Raw genomic sequence first — 16699 nt, 5'->3', positions numbered from 1 at the left:
GGCAACGGGGTAATTAACCTCTTTGCTCTACTATAATAATTTGGTCTTCTTTGTGAACTCTGTACTATTCAAAACACAAGCAACTACAAAGTGACATACTTTAAACATCATTGCGAAATTTTGTAGAAAGTACATCATGTAAACACTTTTGACTAGAAGTTCGTAACCGAGCTATAAACAGGATTACCTGTTTTCCCTCGTTTTAGATAAAATTGTCCGGATTTTCTACAATTTTTTAACAAAAATATAGAAATAAGACAATAAAAATAAGCATAGATGTCACACTAGTTCGATCATAAATACAATTATAAGTAAAATCGCGTAACAGCATCGATAGCAACCGATAGGTCGATGTCAGAAATTTCCACAAGACATCTCGAGCGTCGAGTAATTGCGGGCCAGAACACATGCATTTGTTTGTGTTTTTATACATTAAAAGTTCTAACAAAGCATATAGAAAAGTATTGAGGTAGAATGTAATATTTAATTCTTGGCTGAAATTTTTTAAAAAGTTCATCTTTTCACTTCACAAATATGGTTATACTGGCCTTAAAAGAGAAATCCAATTGAAGCTATTAGTATTAATGAGTTGGAAATATTTTGAATAATGTACTGAATTGAAGAGAGGTACAGTGGGATCCATGAGTATTACCGTGCAAATTGTCCATCACCATGTTTGTGCACTTTATTTCACCCAATAAGAGCTTCAAGAATTAAAAGAAAACTCAAAGCAAGCTGTTTACAACTTCTGCACCAGCATATATAAAAATCCATAGCTTAAAAACACAGGATGTAAGAGGAAAATTAATGAAAATAGTCATGGACAATTTGTATGGTACTATTCATGGATCCCACGGTACATTAGCTGCTTGAAATTAAAATGTTTAACAATAATAGTAGGGTACAGTAGGATGCATAAGAATTACCAAGCAAATTTTCCATCACCATATTTATTCTCTGTTTTACGTAATGATAGCTTCTAGAATTCAAACTAACTGTCAAACAAGCAGCTAACAAGCCCTGCACCAGTATAATAAAATTCAGTTCCTTAAAAACACGCAGCAAGGAAGAGAAAAAATAATGAAAATATTCATGGACAATTTGCTGGGTTATATTTGTGCATCCCACTGTACATGAAAATAAAGGTAAAATATGTCACTGAAACTGTATCAAGATAGCCTAAGTTTGTTCCTCATATGCCGTGCCACCCTACCTCTACACTCCCTATATGTGCCACCATGGTACAGTGGAATGCATAAGTACTACCAAGCAAATTGTCCATCATTATGTGTTGGTCGTAAGCAATGAGAGTTTGAAGAATTGAAACCAAACTGCATTCCTTGAAAACACGTAGGATGCAAGAGAAAAATCAATGAAAATAGTCGTGGACAATTTTGCTGAGGTATACTTGTGCATCCCATTGTACATGGCTTTTACTAGTATTATTGCTCTGTGCCCTCATTTCTAGATATTCATTGTGGGAAATAGGGAAATAATGTTGTGTATGGCTTACGGAAAACACAGAGCTAACTGGAAATATGCGAGAATTTTGCAAATGGACAAAGGGTAGTGACTCTCGATTGTCTTTTGTTAAAATATTCCAGGGGGCGGGTCTCAATTTCGGAAGAGCAAGACCCCACGTTGTTGATCTTTTGCAGTATAAAAAATTAACAGCGTTGCCCTGTTGTTCCAGATTACCCGTCACTGGCTTCTTACTTTAATGGCCAGAGTAGCCATGGGAGGAGAGACTGCAAACTGGTATGAACAGTTAGTTAATTGGAGGCAGGAACAGGTTCCGAGGAGTTGTCACGTGACGCCTGTGACATCCATCTTCCCTTGCGTCAGTAACCTGCAGTCTCTAGCCTTGGAGAAAGAACGAGGGGGAAGGGGGGAGGGGAACAACACAAAGGGTAGATTGAAAAATTGATAGACCTACAGACATATATATATAGGGTAGGTAGATGCGTTTTCTATTTTCTACCTCCTTTATTAACGCAGTGATGAGGATGAATGATGAACTGATGGAATTGATGAGGATGAATGATGAACTGATGGAATTGATGACGGTGATGCATTCATGCCTTGGGGCACTCCCCCGATGGCGTAGTGGTAGCGTCCTTATCTTGGAATCAAGAGATCCCGGGTTCGATACCCGGTGGAGGCATATAGTGGTTCGGATCCCACTTTAAACTGTATGCCCAGTCCCGATTAGCCTATCTGTGCATGAAGTGGACTTAGAAACCACAAACTCAAAGCATCCATGCCTTGGTTATAGGTTGCGAGTCTGGGGAAGAATTCACACCGATGCGACAGGCGACATGTGTCGCTTAAGGATTTTACCAGTCGAACGCAGGCTTTTCTGGCCTGTCATGCCGCTACGATGTGAAACGTTGCTGCTGATTGGCTCGTTCTCAAGCGACATGTGTGGGTGTGAATTCTCCCTGGGACCTCTGGCTGTAAGGGTAGAGGGTATGGATAGCAGGCTACATAAGTGTAGATAAGTACGCGGGCAGCTAGATCGAGGTATGTGCGCATGCGCAGCCTAGATAGAGACAGACAGGTGCACGCGCATGCGCAATTCATATCGCATATCTTCTAAATGTGCAAAATGATCAATGGTTTGAACAAAGGTGCTTTATTTACTGTCGTGCTGTGGTTCCTCGCCGCGGGTCGGTTTTGTTCTTATTTACATCACTATCGAACAGATATAAAAACTTGGTTTGTGAAGTTTCGTAAACTTAAAATCAAATGTTGAGATTCTTTCATAACGAGAGAGATAAAACAGAGGATATTAATCATCGCTTGACAGCGATATTTTGTTTCTGCTTGGCAGAACTGGTGAAAAAAACATATGCAAGAATTAGCACAGGGATTACTAAACAGTAACTAACCTCAGGGGGTGGAATATCAAACTTAAAGAACGAAAAATAAAATAAATACTAATACTTTCAAATTGCCCCTTGCGTCTGATATGTAATTAAATTAAATTAAGTGTAAATTTTGATAAGACTTCAAAAGCACGTCAGCACCATTCCACAGCAAAATTGACTGACTAACCGTTACTTAGCTGCAAGAAATTGAAATTCGTTACAACAATATAAGGTCACTTTACCTACACAAGTCCTGTGGTGGTCTACACGTTTCCATTGTTAAATGTCAGTGAAATGGAATTTTATTATGTATTACTAATTAACAGTCAAAACGGACACATTCGTTCTTTCTTTTTACTTTTGATTACAGAGGACTGAATCAGTGATTATTATTGCGAAAAAGTCAGAAAAAGTATGTTCTATGTTAAATTAAAGTGATTGAAACAAAGCCCAAGTGAACATAGTTGCCAAATTTCTTAGCTATTGTCCGACTGCTCTGCCATGTTGACATTTTAGAAGGGGCGGTTCAATTCCCGGAGGGAATTCCTCCCTTCCACCCCCTGAATTCATCACTCTAACTAAATAATACCTGCATCAGCAAAGGAATTTAGTGTATCTCTTACTTTGCACAACTTTCGATGACTGTTGCTTTCTTTTCGAGCGAGATTCGTTCGTGCCGATGTAAAATCATTGTTTCTGCATATACCTGAAGGTTCTTTTATTGTGTGCAAATGTCTGACTGCCAGAAGGAAGACCAAGAGGAATGGGAGAAAGTGTGTGACAAATTTTATGAATGCACAAGAACGGAAGGTCAATTATCAACACTGACGCCATTTTTATTTGCCTTTCACAGTACGCAAAGTACTGTAATTTGTGTGAAATGTTCTCAGCGCGCGTCGAAATCCTCCCACCACGTGTACTATTGCATCTTCTTCCGTTGCGGCTTTTTGCCTTCATTTTCGGCGTCACCTGCAAAAAATGGAGGGAAATCTCTCTTCTCTCCTTTGTTGGCTGTTCGAGTGCGACTTCTTTTTACTACAAGATCAAGAAGAAGTGGGATAGAACCAATGGAAATAAAGATAGACCTGGCAAACAAGAGTTAGATTTTATCACCGCCCGAGATGCATGTTATGCCTGTTTGGGGTCTTATTCCACCTAACCTATTCACGTGTTCATTTTTCGTGCGAAAAATTGCTTCCCTCTCCTTTATGCTTACGGGAGTAGGTTAGGCAGGCCTTGTTTGTTGTTTTCTAGCATGGTTTTTGTCGTATGGAGCTTCTAAGGCTCTTCGAGGCCCCCCCAGACAAGGCATAATAACAAACTTGCATATATCGCTCGCAGAACTGTCTAGTCAATAGTTTAACCCAAGTTATAAATAGAAAGCTCTTTATTAAACAGTGACGTGCTCAATTTTATGACCGCAACTCGATATTATTCAAAACAGAAGAATAGGACCTCCCCTACTAACGTCGCCTTGTAATCAAGGCGTTCTCGGTTCGATACCCGGTGGAGGCACATTGCTAGGTGTTTCGGATTCCACTTTAAACTGTAGGTCCAGTCCCGATTAGATTATTTGTGCATAAAGTTGGCATAAAAACCCAACTCAAACAAAAAAACGTTGAATTGACATATTTAATGATTATAAAATTCCCTAGAAAGTACAACATGTAACCCCCCCCCCCACACACACACACGATGGAACGAAAATTGTACACCAATATGAATGGTGGTGACGTAGTTAACTTGCATTTACGTTCATACATACCTTGCTGCCCTACTAGTTCTACCAGTGCGCCCCTGACGCACTGACGAATTATAAAAAGATTATCTCGATGGAATTTTAGAATGGCGGTAATGCTGAAATCGATCGTCTTTTGTTTTGTCTCTCTTTCTAAAAGGGGGGAGCCCGAGGAGAGAAGCAACTTGTAGGTTTGCGTAAGCAGACCACGTGCATGCTTCTCTGCGAATAGTTGGTTTATTTACTGCCAATTATGTCATAGCTTCCAACTGGTGTACGCGGCGAGGCGGACTGATGTGGCTATAACCCCCTCCGAAATTTTGAGAAAATCAGAATTTTCAAATGAAAGCAGTAAGGAACTAGGGAAAGAAGCGAAGCGGTGAGTGCAATTCCCTTTAATATAACCCCCATTTACATTTTTTTGTTTTAAACAACTTTTAAATGATAATTACGAAATATATTACTGTGCATCGCCCCTCCTTAGAACCCTGCTGCGTAATCTCCATCTTTACAGATTCAGCTCACTCCGAAAAAATCCTGCAATTTGCCTCAGGCGGGAAACCGATTCTAATACTTTTATACACTCTTTATGTTGTCACCCACTCGCCTCACTAGATCCATTGAAGATTTATCGCTAGTTTTAGACTTGGGTAAACTTGGAAGAGAGCTGGTCAATTGTGGATTTTTATTTATTTAATATTTGTAGTATGGTTACATTTAAGCTTACAATATATATTTTGCCCTACATAGATTGTCAGGCATTACTACGTTAATCAGTGAGTTCTTTATTTTAGACAACTCAGGAGCTGCCCCACTTTAATCCGCCCCTGGCCGAACAAAAAACTTGAACCCCATCCCCTCGAGATTACAAAGTTTTTGTTTTCATCAACAATGATTTTGATCAATGGCGTCTTGAACTTCAAGACCGCCCATAAAACAAACTTTTTTGGTTTAATTTATGTAGACCAATCTCCTTGTATTTCTATTTCGTAAGAAACCCGTGAAGAAAAGGACACCGCAAAGAAAACTGATACACGCCCAGTGTTTTAAAAAAAAGTTCTAGACGAGAATTAAGTTTATTGTTACCGCATTGAATCACTTTAATTCTCGTTCCTGCGAAACAAAAACCGGGAATGTTCCGTTCGAGTGAATTCCTTGCTCCTCGGAGGCACGGTTCTGGCAGGAACAAGTTTCTAGCCAGCGGTGGAATCTTGATTTGGTGCTGATAGTGAGGGCGCTACCTTCGACTGATCGGGATATAATTCCTTTGGACAATGTGCGACTTCTTGCGCCTAGATATTGACCTTGGCTCACTGAAGGACACAAGACACTATTGCTCAGTACAATCGTGCTCAGATTTTCTTTTCGGAGGGCACTGGAATTGTTTGATTTTATTTGTTTTATTTTACTTCGCTTTTCTGCCACTTTTGGCTAAATGCGAAAATGAGGATGAATTGGATGAAAGGACAATCACAAATGAGAGGATAAGTGTTGCCCTATTGTAGAAGGAACCCAAATGTCAACCTTGTTTCCACATAGTACACCTTAGTAACTGTAATACTGCAGCTAGGTGGCGTGCCCAAGGGAAGTTGGTAGGGGGTTATAACCCTATTTGGCCCAGTATTTGTAAAAAAAAGTCAAAGGCTGGAAAAGATGACAAAAATGAGGGCTGTCTACAAAAAGATAAGTATACGTAACACCCCCATTTCGAAAATCCTGTGCACGCCACTGTCTACAGCCAGTATAATCCTCTGTAGGGTTTGTGTTGTGTTGTCCATGTATGTTCGTGATTGTTCCTCCATTCTTTGTCTTATCACTAGGGTCCGGGACTTTATGTTACAATATAATTTTTATTTGGTATCTGATCGAATACTGGGGTGACATCTTTAGATATCTGATGAAAATCAGCCGAAATAGACGAATTTCGCGTTTTTACAACATATTTCTTCAACTTTCTCGTAATAAGACATATTTCAGCATATTTTTTTTCTTCTTCATAAAATAGGTTATTTTTATTTATTCTTCGTACCTTTACCGCGACGGATCGTTCATATTATCACTGGCAGGATGAGGCAATTACGAACGAATAAATTTAAAGCAGGTGCTGTCTTTTCTTACCAACTAGTACAGAACAGTAATACCCCCTTTTTTATAGCGAGCTACCAATTATGCTTTATTTTCCACAAAGGTGTAAATCTGACGTAATAGTTAATGAAACTTAGGATAATTGGAGTTGCAGTGAAACTCAACAATATTTTCAGTATTTTCCCCACTACATTCTCCGGTTAAAGGGATTCGTGACTTCACTTAATACCCTACCCTCTTAATAGTAGATCTTCCCTGGAAGATACTGACTTCCCGTATAATGAGAAATTCGAAAGTACTGTTGTGCATATTTTTGGCTTTACTGAGAATATTTCTGCATTTTTCTGACATTTTAAATTTTTCATGACATATTTTCCCATTGTTATGACATAATTAAATACGTATTTTACAGTTTTATAGGGCATAAAATCCCCGGGCCCTACCATCACTATTCATCCTCATATTCGCGATTAGTCAAAAGTGGCAGAAAAGCGAAGTAAAATAAAACAAGTTAATCAATCAATCTAATACAAATGGACAGCTCACAGCACGACCCATGAGATCGACATTTGGAATCTAGGACAATTGCGATGAAGCCAAAATCACGGACAATTGCGTCGATTTTGACGGTGAAGGTCATTTTACAAATTAATGGTAGGACAATTACGACGATCAGGATGACTAACTCACAGGTGCATCATAATTGACAACCCTTCATTCCTGAAACGCGAGGACATTGACGAAGGCTGGCTCTTCATTCATGGTGACTTCCCCTAACCATAAATTGCAGGATTGTTTTGATTACTTTGTTAGGCAGTGGCTGGAAAATGAAGACATCCCGGTAGACATGTGGACTTGCTACCAAAGGCGCCACGGAACTAATAATGCTGTAGAAGGTTGGAACAACAAAATAAATAGGTGGCTTGGAAGATCGCATCCAAAAATTTAAAATTCATGATGTTCTGGCCTGCCTCAAGAACCAACAGAAGACGCCAACATAAAGTACATGCGGATGGAACTTAATCTAGATCAGAAAAGGAAGAAACGTGACATTAAAATCAATCGACGAGAGAGTAGGAAAATGGATTCGCACATATGAGAAAAACGGGTGACTTCAAAAGGTGTCTGTTGACTCTAGCCCATGTTCAGAAACTTGATTGAACCAAATTCCCAGCCAAGCACTTCCGTGCTGCAAGGAAATAAAAGAAGAGAGTAATATAATAACAAAAATACGAGAATGAGGATATAGTTATGACTGACGATGTGTGGAAGACCGCTGATTTTTAACATAACAAAGTGGTTGTAATGCAAGTACGTTTACAAACTACCTTGCCAGTCTCAAGCCTGAAGAAAGTGTGAAGGAATCAGGGTTCTATTTGAAAATATCAATATTTCACATAATTATCTTGGAAGAGGTATTGTACGGGGTGTTAAGTTACCCTTCAATTTGATAGAAGATTTTAAATGTCATCGCAATTGTCCACCCGCCCTTTCACTTCTGTGTTGATTGCAATTGTCCGGATACTGACATTTGGATGCTTAAAGAAAGTCACACCTTTCAACACTGGAATTGTAAAGGTAGATAGTACATGTCTGCATCCTAAGGGAGAGAGCGGGACATACTAAAAATATTTTGTAATTAACGTTACTTAACCTTCGTTTTAAACGTTGTTGAAAGACAACGGGGGTCATTTTAAGCGGGATTTGCATTTACCACTTCGGTTTTTCCCGAATTATTTGCTGCTTTCATTTCATAATTTTGTTTTTCTAAAAATTTCGGGAGGGGCTGTAGCCCCATCAGCTCCCCCTACGTATGCCAATGGCGGATTAACGACTCTGTACTTGGGTAGGTGGAGGATTGATTGATTGAGTTGGTGTTTGAAGTTCACTTTATGCACAGTAAGGCTAATCGGGACTGGACCTACAGTTTAAAGTGGAATCCGAACCACATGTGCCTCCACCGGTTATCGAACCGGGGTCATCTTGATTACAAGGCGACGATGTTACCACTACTTCATGAGGCAGGACCCCTCCTCTGACGTCTAATTACATGAATGTCTAAAATAAGAATTAACAATAAACTTTACGAGCGGCAGTTAGAAAATGGTCTGCTAGAGAAAGCACAGTCTGTCCCGGGATTCACTGGAGCAAGCGAACGTAAACATATCTCTGCGCAAGCAGTGACTCGACCAATGAACACTAAGGCTACGGCCAGACGAGCGATATTTACTGCCAGAATTCTGCCGTAAATGTCGCAACTACAATTATCGCAAGTGGGTGGTCACACGGTAGCTGTAAATGTCGCTCTACTCTGCGTTAAATATAGCAACAAAATTTCTGCCCCGGCCAGACGAGCGACATTTACTACGAAAAGCATTGTGTTCAAAACGTGTCTTGAGTTTGCTGAAAGAAATTGCTCCATTCATAGTGGCATGTAACAATGAATTGCCAGTCGAAAGCAGCTCTGTGCTTGCTTCTGATTCGTCGTCGTCGGCAAAAGCGTAAGAGACAGTGGTGGATTCATCCTATTATTAGTGAAAGATCGTACAAAGGAAAGTTTGTGCTTCTTCATAGGAAACTGAAAGACTATCCAGATAAGTTTTTTGAATGTTATAGAATGTCTACAAGCTCCTTTTAACTGCTACTTGCAACTGTGAGTGGTAGCCTGAAAAGAGAAGGTACAGTTATGAGGGACTGCATAAGTGTGGAAGAGAAACTCGCAGTTACATTACAGTAAGTTTAGTTTAATATTACTGAAAGTAAAAAGGTAATACATACTACACAGACATTGATAAAACTAGAACATAACAAGATAAAATGTTCTCTACAAATCAAAGAAAGATAACACTGACTCTGATTCAACATCTGATTCAACGGTAGTTCTGGATGATGATGATGTGCATGAAGTTTGGGGAAGCAAATTTGTAGGGGAAACTGCTTGAAATGAACCCCTGCGTTCAGCAGCATCATCGTAAGACTTGAGCAACTGCATGACTATCTGAAATTCTAATTTATCTGAAGGATGTAGTGTTTTCACAGTTGGTAGCAATGATAATAGAAACGTTTTGTCAGGATCATTTTCATGTGGGTCGAGCCAGTTTTTTTCCAAGAACGTCCAACAATTCCCTCTCAAATGAATCTCCAGATCTCCTCTTTCGTTTGGCAGGTACAGCTTTAAAGTGTTCCGTCGAAGAGGTGGCATTGCTGGTATTGGTCTGCGAGAGTTCTTCCTCTGTTCTGTGGTCAATTTGGTCATCAGTTTGATCCATGTTTCCGGACGTCCTGTAGAACAATATTGAAAAGAAAAACATTCATGTTACAAAAGCATAATACAGAAGAACAGATCAAGAGACAGGCGGGGCATAAGTGTCCAGTCATCAATTTCATCATATCATCACTCATTCCCATCATCGATAATGCAGTGTAATGCAAGGAGTGAAAATATAAACCCAGTCCATCAGGTTCGTTCCCAAACAACATTAAATAAAGGAACGTAACGTGGACCGAGTATTATTCCATGTCGTGAACACGAGACATTACTTCCGACAATCTTCATCTCGTATTTTTCTTTAGCATCACTGCTCAATTTACAGAGATGTATACTCGTGACTGGCATACAAGCCGAAAAATTGCAATGTTGGTTGGGTTGTCTAGTCACACGGCGCATGATGGTCAGACATGGAGGGCTTGCTTCAGTGCTTCTTCAATAGGATCGTTACAACCCAGCAGTGTACGTGACTGTACATACATACAACTTTGTTAGGTCCAGAACCTCCACCCCATCCCCCCGCTCTCCAACAAGTTTCAGATCAGCTGCGTCTCTGATTTTCACATATGAAATATAGCAACCCTAATCATACCAAAAGTTAACTCCCCCCCTTACGTGAACTATATATACGCCCATGCTTCAAGGAAACAAACGCAAACTGCTGATTTGAAATTTATATATTAATGTACTGGAATGTGAAACAAAATCTATGTCCAACAACAGTTTAGTGTAGTAATTAAATAAGGTAGTACTTACTGCCTAGATTGCAAAGTCGGAAGAAGAAAACACATTTGTTTGTGGTAAACGTAAGGTTTCCTTGTAGTCGCACCACTGCCACTACGTCCATCTTGTGATTTCACAGATCTTGTAAATGCATCTTTCAAGCTTTTCCAACGTTTTTGAACCTCCTTACCTAAATTAATCATAACATTCATGAGGAAAATTCGAACTCTGTTCACACAATTGTTACAAGCAAAATGCTATGTCACAAATGTAACTTTAAAGGTACAAACATTTCAAAACTAGTGGCGTCTCCTGTGTACGTAACTAAATAAACAATTAAACCTGTAAATGATCAGTCATGTCTTTGAAAACGCTTCTCAAATCACTAGTTTCTACAGTTGGCATGTGGCGAAAGTACAATAACAAAGCTATTTGGATTTTAGTTTGAACATGTATTTTATATTGCGTTAACCTAATAAAATCGCCACTAGCTTTGAGATGGTTATAGCTACAATATACCACATGACAGTGTCTGAAAACAATTTATGCATAATTGTAACTGAAAGCAACTCTGTAAACACAACGAACATACTCATCTCAGTTTAAATCACAGGACATCAACTAGATGGTACTTACACATTTGTTTTTACAATTAAATTATTCTATATTTAAGATCACGTCCTGCTTTTTTTCAGATACCTGGGTTCTGGATGCTCTTTCCGGACATTGCATTTCGATTTTCTAATTGGTCGTGCCACAATTGCTGACATTGTCAGAGAAACCTGTGTGGCCATATGGCATGGTCTTCATGCTGAATACATGAAACAACCGTCTGTGGAGGACTGGCTTCAGATTAGCCACAAGTTCGAAAGCAGAGCTAATTTTCCGCATTGTGTTGGCGCTATTGACGGCAAACACATCAGAGTTATTAAACCCTGGAACAGTGGGAGCGAGTTCTTCAATTACAAGAAGTTTTTCTCCATAGTACTAATGTCAGTAGCTGATTCTGAGTATTGCTTCACGTACATAAATATTGGAGCTTATGGAAAAGAAAGTGATTCAAATGTATTAAAGGCTACAGATTTGGGGGAACAAATCTATTCTAACACATTATCTTTATCAGAGCCCAAGACATTTTCAAGTGAACATGCAGGTGATCCAATTCCATATGTGTTTGTAGCTGATGAGGCCTTCGCACTCTGCTCAAGTTTGCTGAGGCCATATCCTAACAAAAACCTAACACCTGAAAAGAAGATATTCAATTATCGACTTACCAGAGCAAGAAGATTTGTTGAATGTGCATTTGGCATATTAGCAAATAAATGGCGGCTGTTCCATCGCCCCATTGATGTTAGTCCGGAGTTTGCCGATTGTATTATCAAAGCATGCTGTGTACTACACAATTTTGTTAGGAAGAGAGATGGGTACAACTTTGAGGATACACTTTCATGTCCACTAGAGAGTATACCTGCTCAGGGAACAAGAGGAAATAAAAGTGGTGTTCGGATGAGAGATGCTTTCACTACCTATTTTTGTTCTGATCAAGGATCACTTCCCTGGCAAAACGATTGCTTGTAAAGCTGTTCTCAAAATGTTCAAAACTTTTTCTATACTATGCTCCCCCACCCCTGCATGGAACACACCATTGGCATTGGCTGTAATTATTTACTTTCGTTTAACCCACTTATGAGCATAGTAATACATTATACTATGTTTTCATTTACTATCAATATCATTTCATTTCGTCTTGTTCATTGCAATGTTTGTAGTAAACAAAAATCCTAACCTGCTAATTGACGTAATAGTGTAAAAAATAATAACTATGTACTTTGTATTTTCAATACATTTTGATTCGTTTCAAGTACTTACCTATGTCGTTTCTTTCTTCAGAGGTCATATCTCCCCACTTCTCACCAACCACATCCATTGTCACTTTCATCCACGCATCCATCTTCATGTTTCTGTTCTTGTAGTCCTCACAATTCGTGTCAAACAAACAGGGATACTTTTGGACTTCAATTATTACATGTTCACTGTCAATATAATCCATAGTTGTACAGTTCGACAGTTAAATTACCGCAGTAAATGTGGCAGCTACAAATATCGCTACGCGTTGCCACGCTCACGCGGCAAATACTGCGGAAAAAATGGGTCCCGGCGCATTCCTTCGCGACACGACCTTGAAGACGCGCCAAACTGGCTACAATTACTGCTGCTTCTGGCCACTCCCATTTACGACCTAAGGGTGCATTTCTTCAGCTACATTTACGGCAGAATTCTGGCAGTAAATATCGCTCGTCTGGCCGTAGCCTTAAGGGAAATTGCGTGCAGGTACCATCCGTTTGCAGCAGCGCGTACGGCTTTCCTCCGTCCACTCGCATTCTCCCCTTCTCCACCGTAGCCTTGCTGCATAGATTCCCGAGACTGTATGTAGATAATCCGCCATTGCGTGCATGCGTTGTTATGTTATTGACATATATATGCAACACTGTTAAGCCTGGCTTCCATGTTAATAAAACATTATAGTACTGACCAAGGCAGAATTTATTGTATAAAAAATATATACACTAAAAAAGGTAACGTTTCCACACTCTAACAGAATATTCGTCTGAAGAACACCCTGTTAGGCATGGACGTCCGCAGGATTTTTTCCAGGGAGGGGCAAGGAAGGTATTTTTTCCAGGGGGAAAAACAAGGTAAATTTTCCCCAATAATAGTGTTGTTCCCTCAAAACACATTGCTTAAATTTGAATTTATCATATTCATGAAATAATTAAGACTAATAATTTTGGCTGAAATGAAATTATATGTGACAAATATATAATTTTTGGTTGACTTTCATTTTCCAGGGAGGGGCACGCCCCCCCCCCCTTCCGGACGCTCATGCTTTTAGAGGGTGGAAACGTTACCTTTTTAGTGTATATATTTTTTTATACAATAAAATCTGCCCTGGTCAGTATTTTAATATTTTAGATATATGCAGTGATCGAAATGGGGGGGGGGGGGGTGCGGCGTATGGTATCCTCCCAGCTAGAAACATTTACTTAAAGCTGTTTTGTTCAGTGTTGCCACAAAATGAGGGCACAATTTCCCTTTCCAAGGGGCAAAATTTCCCTTTTTGGACCAATTTTTCCCTTCACCTAGCAAAATATACAATAATAATAAGTAGTAGTAGTAGTAGCAGTAGCGGCATTATTAGTGTTGGCGGTAGAAGCAGTAGTAGTACGTAGTAAAGTATTCCGTTGAATTCGTTATTCTTTGGAATAAAAAATTTCATATTTCAGTTTCATCACTTCCTGACCAGATGTCCCAAGTTTGAATCCTGGTCAGGAATCCATTTAATCGTTAATCCTCATCGTTACTATTTACAAAGATGCATAAAAGCAACGTACAATAAACTTAAGGCAGCAGAAACAAGTAGATATAGCAAAATAAATAAATAACATAAAAATGTGGATATGAATATCGAAATTAACATAAATTGTAATAATGTAGTCAGATGACTTTAAAATTTCCCTGCAATTGTGGTATTTTTCATCGAAATTCCCTTCTCCCTTTTGGCTCAAATTTCAATCCGAATTTCCCTGCAAATGGGAAATTTCCCTTCATGTGGCAACACTGGTTTCGTTGCCACAATATTAAACCATAGGGGCACCAACCCTCCGCTACTTCCAAGGACCGAGCAAACATCCCCACACCTAACAATTTTCACTTCGAGGGCTGGTTCCATGTGATAATGGATACAGGAATGGAACAGCCTACGAAGCTTCAGTTCAGACGTCAGACATGGAACTTCATTTGTCATTATGCAGCATGGGTTGTTTATCTTGTGGACAGTTGGAGTGGAAGAACATCCACTCTCACCGGTAAGATAAGAGCAAATGGGTTTGGACAAAAGACATTGACCTTTCACTCGCTATGCCCGTTGAAGGAAACAATGTCTGCAGCAGAGGTTGTAGACTTGTCAAGCTGGAAATTATGATAGATGGAAAATATCATTATACACGTCGGTTTTACATGTGAAAGCTATATTTCCAAATAATATTTCGAAGGCATTGAAAGTGGTTCTGAACTATTAGCTTGTGTGGAAATTATTATTAAAATAGATTTCAACCAGACACATATCTAATATAGATATACATTTCGGGGGGTCCGACCAAGTATCTCAACAACAACAGCAACAATAATAATAGAATAATTATGTTAAATTAATAATAATTAAATGTGTAAATTAATATTGTATTGTTATTATTACATGAATAGGTAAAAAAGATGGTAACAGCATGTATTCATTATCTAGTTTACGTGTATTTAAGGTTGCCAAAATTTGTATAAAAATAACTGCACTGGCAAGGAAATTAATGTCAAATAGATAAAGAATTGAATATTTATTGAATAACAAAAATGAGTTAGATCCAATTGTAATAGGCAAAATAATTGTGTGGTGATCATTTCTAATCGCCTATTACAAGTGACGAAGGAAAAGTTTCTGATTAATATTTTATGTACATTATCATAAGTGTGCATAAATTTTTGGAACTGCCCTTCGAAACCTTATGAGCCAAATTCCTTGCCTTCCAATAAGTTCAGCAGAAATAAATAAGCATCGATTATGCAACAAATGCTAGACAACTATATTTTGAGTAATCAATTTTAGTACTTGGTAAGTCTTTCTGTGGGGGAGGGGTGGTACGGACCCCCCCCTAAATATGTCCTTGATTTCAACCACCTTTTTCTTTGTTTTATGAAGCTATAACGATATGTGTGTATTTGTAAGCAGATGTGTAGTTTAAAAATATGTTATAATAAACACGAACTGTTCTATCACTGTCCATTCTAAAGATTTCTTAATTTTTTAAAAAGCAATAATGCAGCATGCTAAATGAATTAAAAATAAACATACAATAATGTATTGTGACAATATGTTAGCATTGATTTTGTCATTTTTAAAATTGCAATTTTCAGACGAGTACGATGCACATTGCCAACTTATATTTCTGTGGGGCTTGAGACATCTAGCAGGCACGTAGCCGGGGAGGGGGGGGGGGGGGGGAGTCCACTCGAAATCAAACAAATTTATAATTTAAATAATGTATAGTGGAAATTAATTTTCAAGGTTTCTACCCCACACTTTTTCTCCTTTAAATGGTGGCTGCTGATAAGGGATGAGCCGTCCTCCCAAATTAAATTCTGGTTACGGGCCTGGGGTCTAGTATATGTCTAACATTACATCAGCTTAGAATTCCTCTAGAGCATAGTTTCTCAACCTACGGGGGCGTGACCCACTGCTGGGTCCTGAGGTGGGTCGCAGGGGCGCCGACTTGTCAAAATTATTGGGGGGGGGGCTCTGATCACTGAAATAAATTAATGAATGACTCACTCTCTCCCTTTAAGTTTTGGCCTCAGTGTTCAGAATCTCATAAAAGCCCATGAATTCCTCAAAAATATCAAAAATTTTATTCACCGAATGCATAATATTAATTGTGCATAGATGGATATGTCACAAGTTTCGTCAACCATAATAGCAAAATATTCCCGACTTTTAATATCTGCTACCACGGAGCGCAAAACAGATCTCCTTAATATATCAATGATCTCGTTCTGAATGTCATGTGAGAGCCATTTGTAGCCCGAACGTCCCATACACTCTTCTAGTTCATGCACATCGTCTTTTGAAACTCTTTTTAGTAAAACTTTTAACAATACTCATAATTACCTACTTAGTATATAGTAACAAGTCATGTGTTTTGCTGTCTCTGGTCATAGCCCCCCCCCCCCCCCAAAGTTGATGGTCTAGAACATTTCAAATGTGTATTTAAAGTTAAGTTCATGTGGCACAATTCAGAGTAAACTTTACAAGAAAAGCAAAATAATACATTAGATCCTTTTAAACAAAATTATCTGGGGGGGCTCTGCCACCACATCGTTAACATTGGGGGGCTCGAGCCCCTCCAAGCCCCATGCAGTCGGCGCCTATGGTGGGTCGCAAAGTCGGGCTCAAAAATTTATTTAATG

At 39.0% G+C, this 16699-nt stretch overlaps 2 protein-coding genes across 6 annotated transcripts in view; one reads left to right on the top strand and one right to left on the bottom strand.

The window, feature by feature from the left end:
- LOC145997143 (ankyrin repeat and BTB/POZ domain-containing protein 2) overlaps positions 1 to 16699 on the top strand; it is a 331863-nt gene that overhangs the window by 253681 nt on the left and 61483 nt on the right. Inside the window, exon 1 of one of the 5 annotated variants that reach the window (XM_083133788.1) lies at positions 14442 to 14550. The exons of the other annotated variants lie outside the window; for them this stretch is intronic. Coding sequence (XP_082989914.1) covers positions 14491 to 14550 — 60 coding nt within the window. The 5' untranslated portion in view covers positions 14442 to 14490. Of the gene's footprint in view, positions 1 to 14441; positions 14551 to 16699 lie in introns of those variants that run through there. 5 annotated transcript variants of the gene reach the window in all.
- On the bottom strand, positions 9774 to 12734 carry LOC145997100 (uncharacterized). The gene is made up of 3 exons (XM_083133727.1): positions 12554 to 12734; positions 10718 to 10874; positions 9774 to 9975 (listed from the first exon to the last, which is right to left on the bottom strand). Exons 1-3 carry the CDS (start codon positions 12732 to 12734, stop codon positions 9774 to 9776), a joined length of 540 nt encoding a protein of 179 aa, XP_082989853.1.

The sequence above is a fragment of the Lepisma saccharinum genome, chromosome 13 (genome assembly GCF_977018435.1).
Source record: "Lepisma saccharinum chromosome 13, izLepSacc3.1, whole genome shotgun sequence".
Taxonomy (NCBI): Eukaryota; Metazoa; Arthropoda; class Insecta; order Zygentoma; family Lepismatidae; genus Lepisma; species Lepisma saccharinum.
The sequence above is the reverse complement of the archived record's forward strand: the minus strand, read 5'-3'. Positions and strand labels throughout refer to the sequence as shown.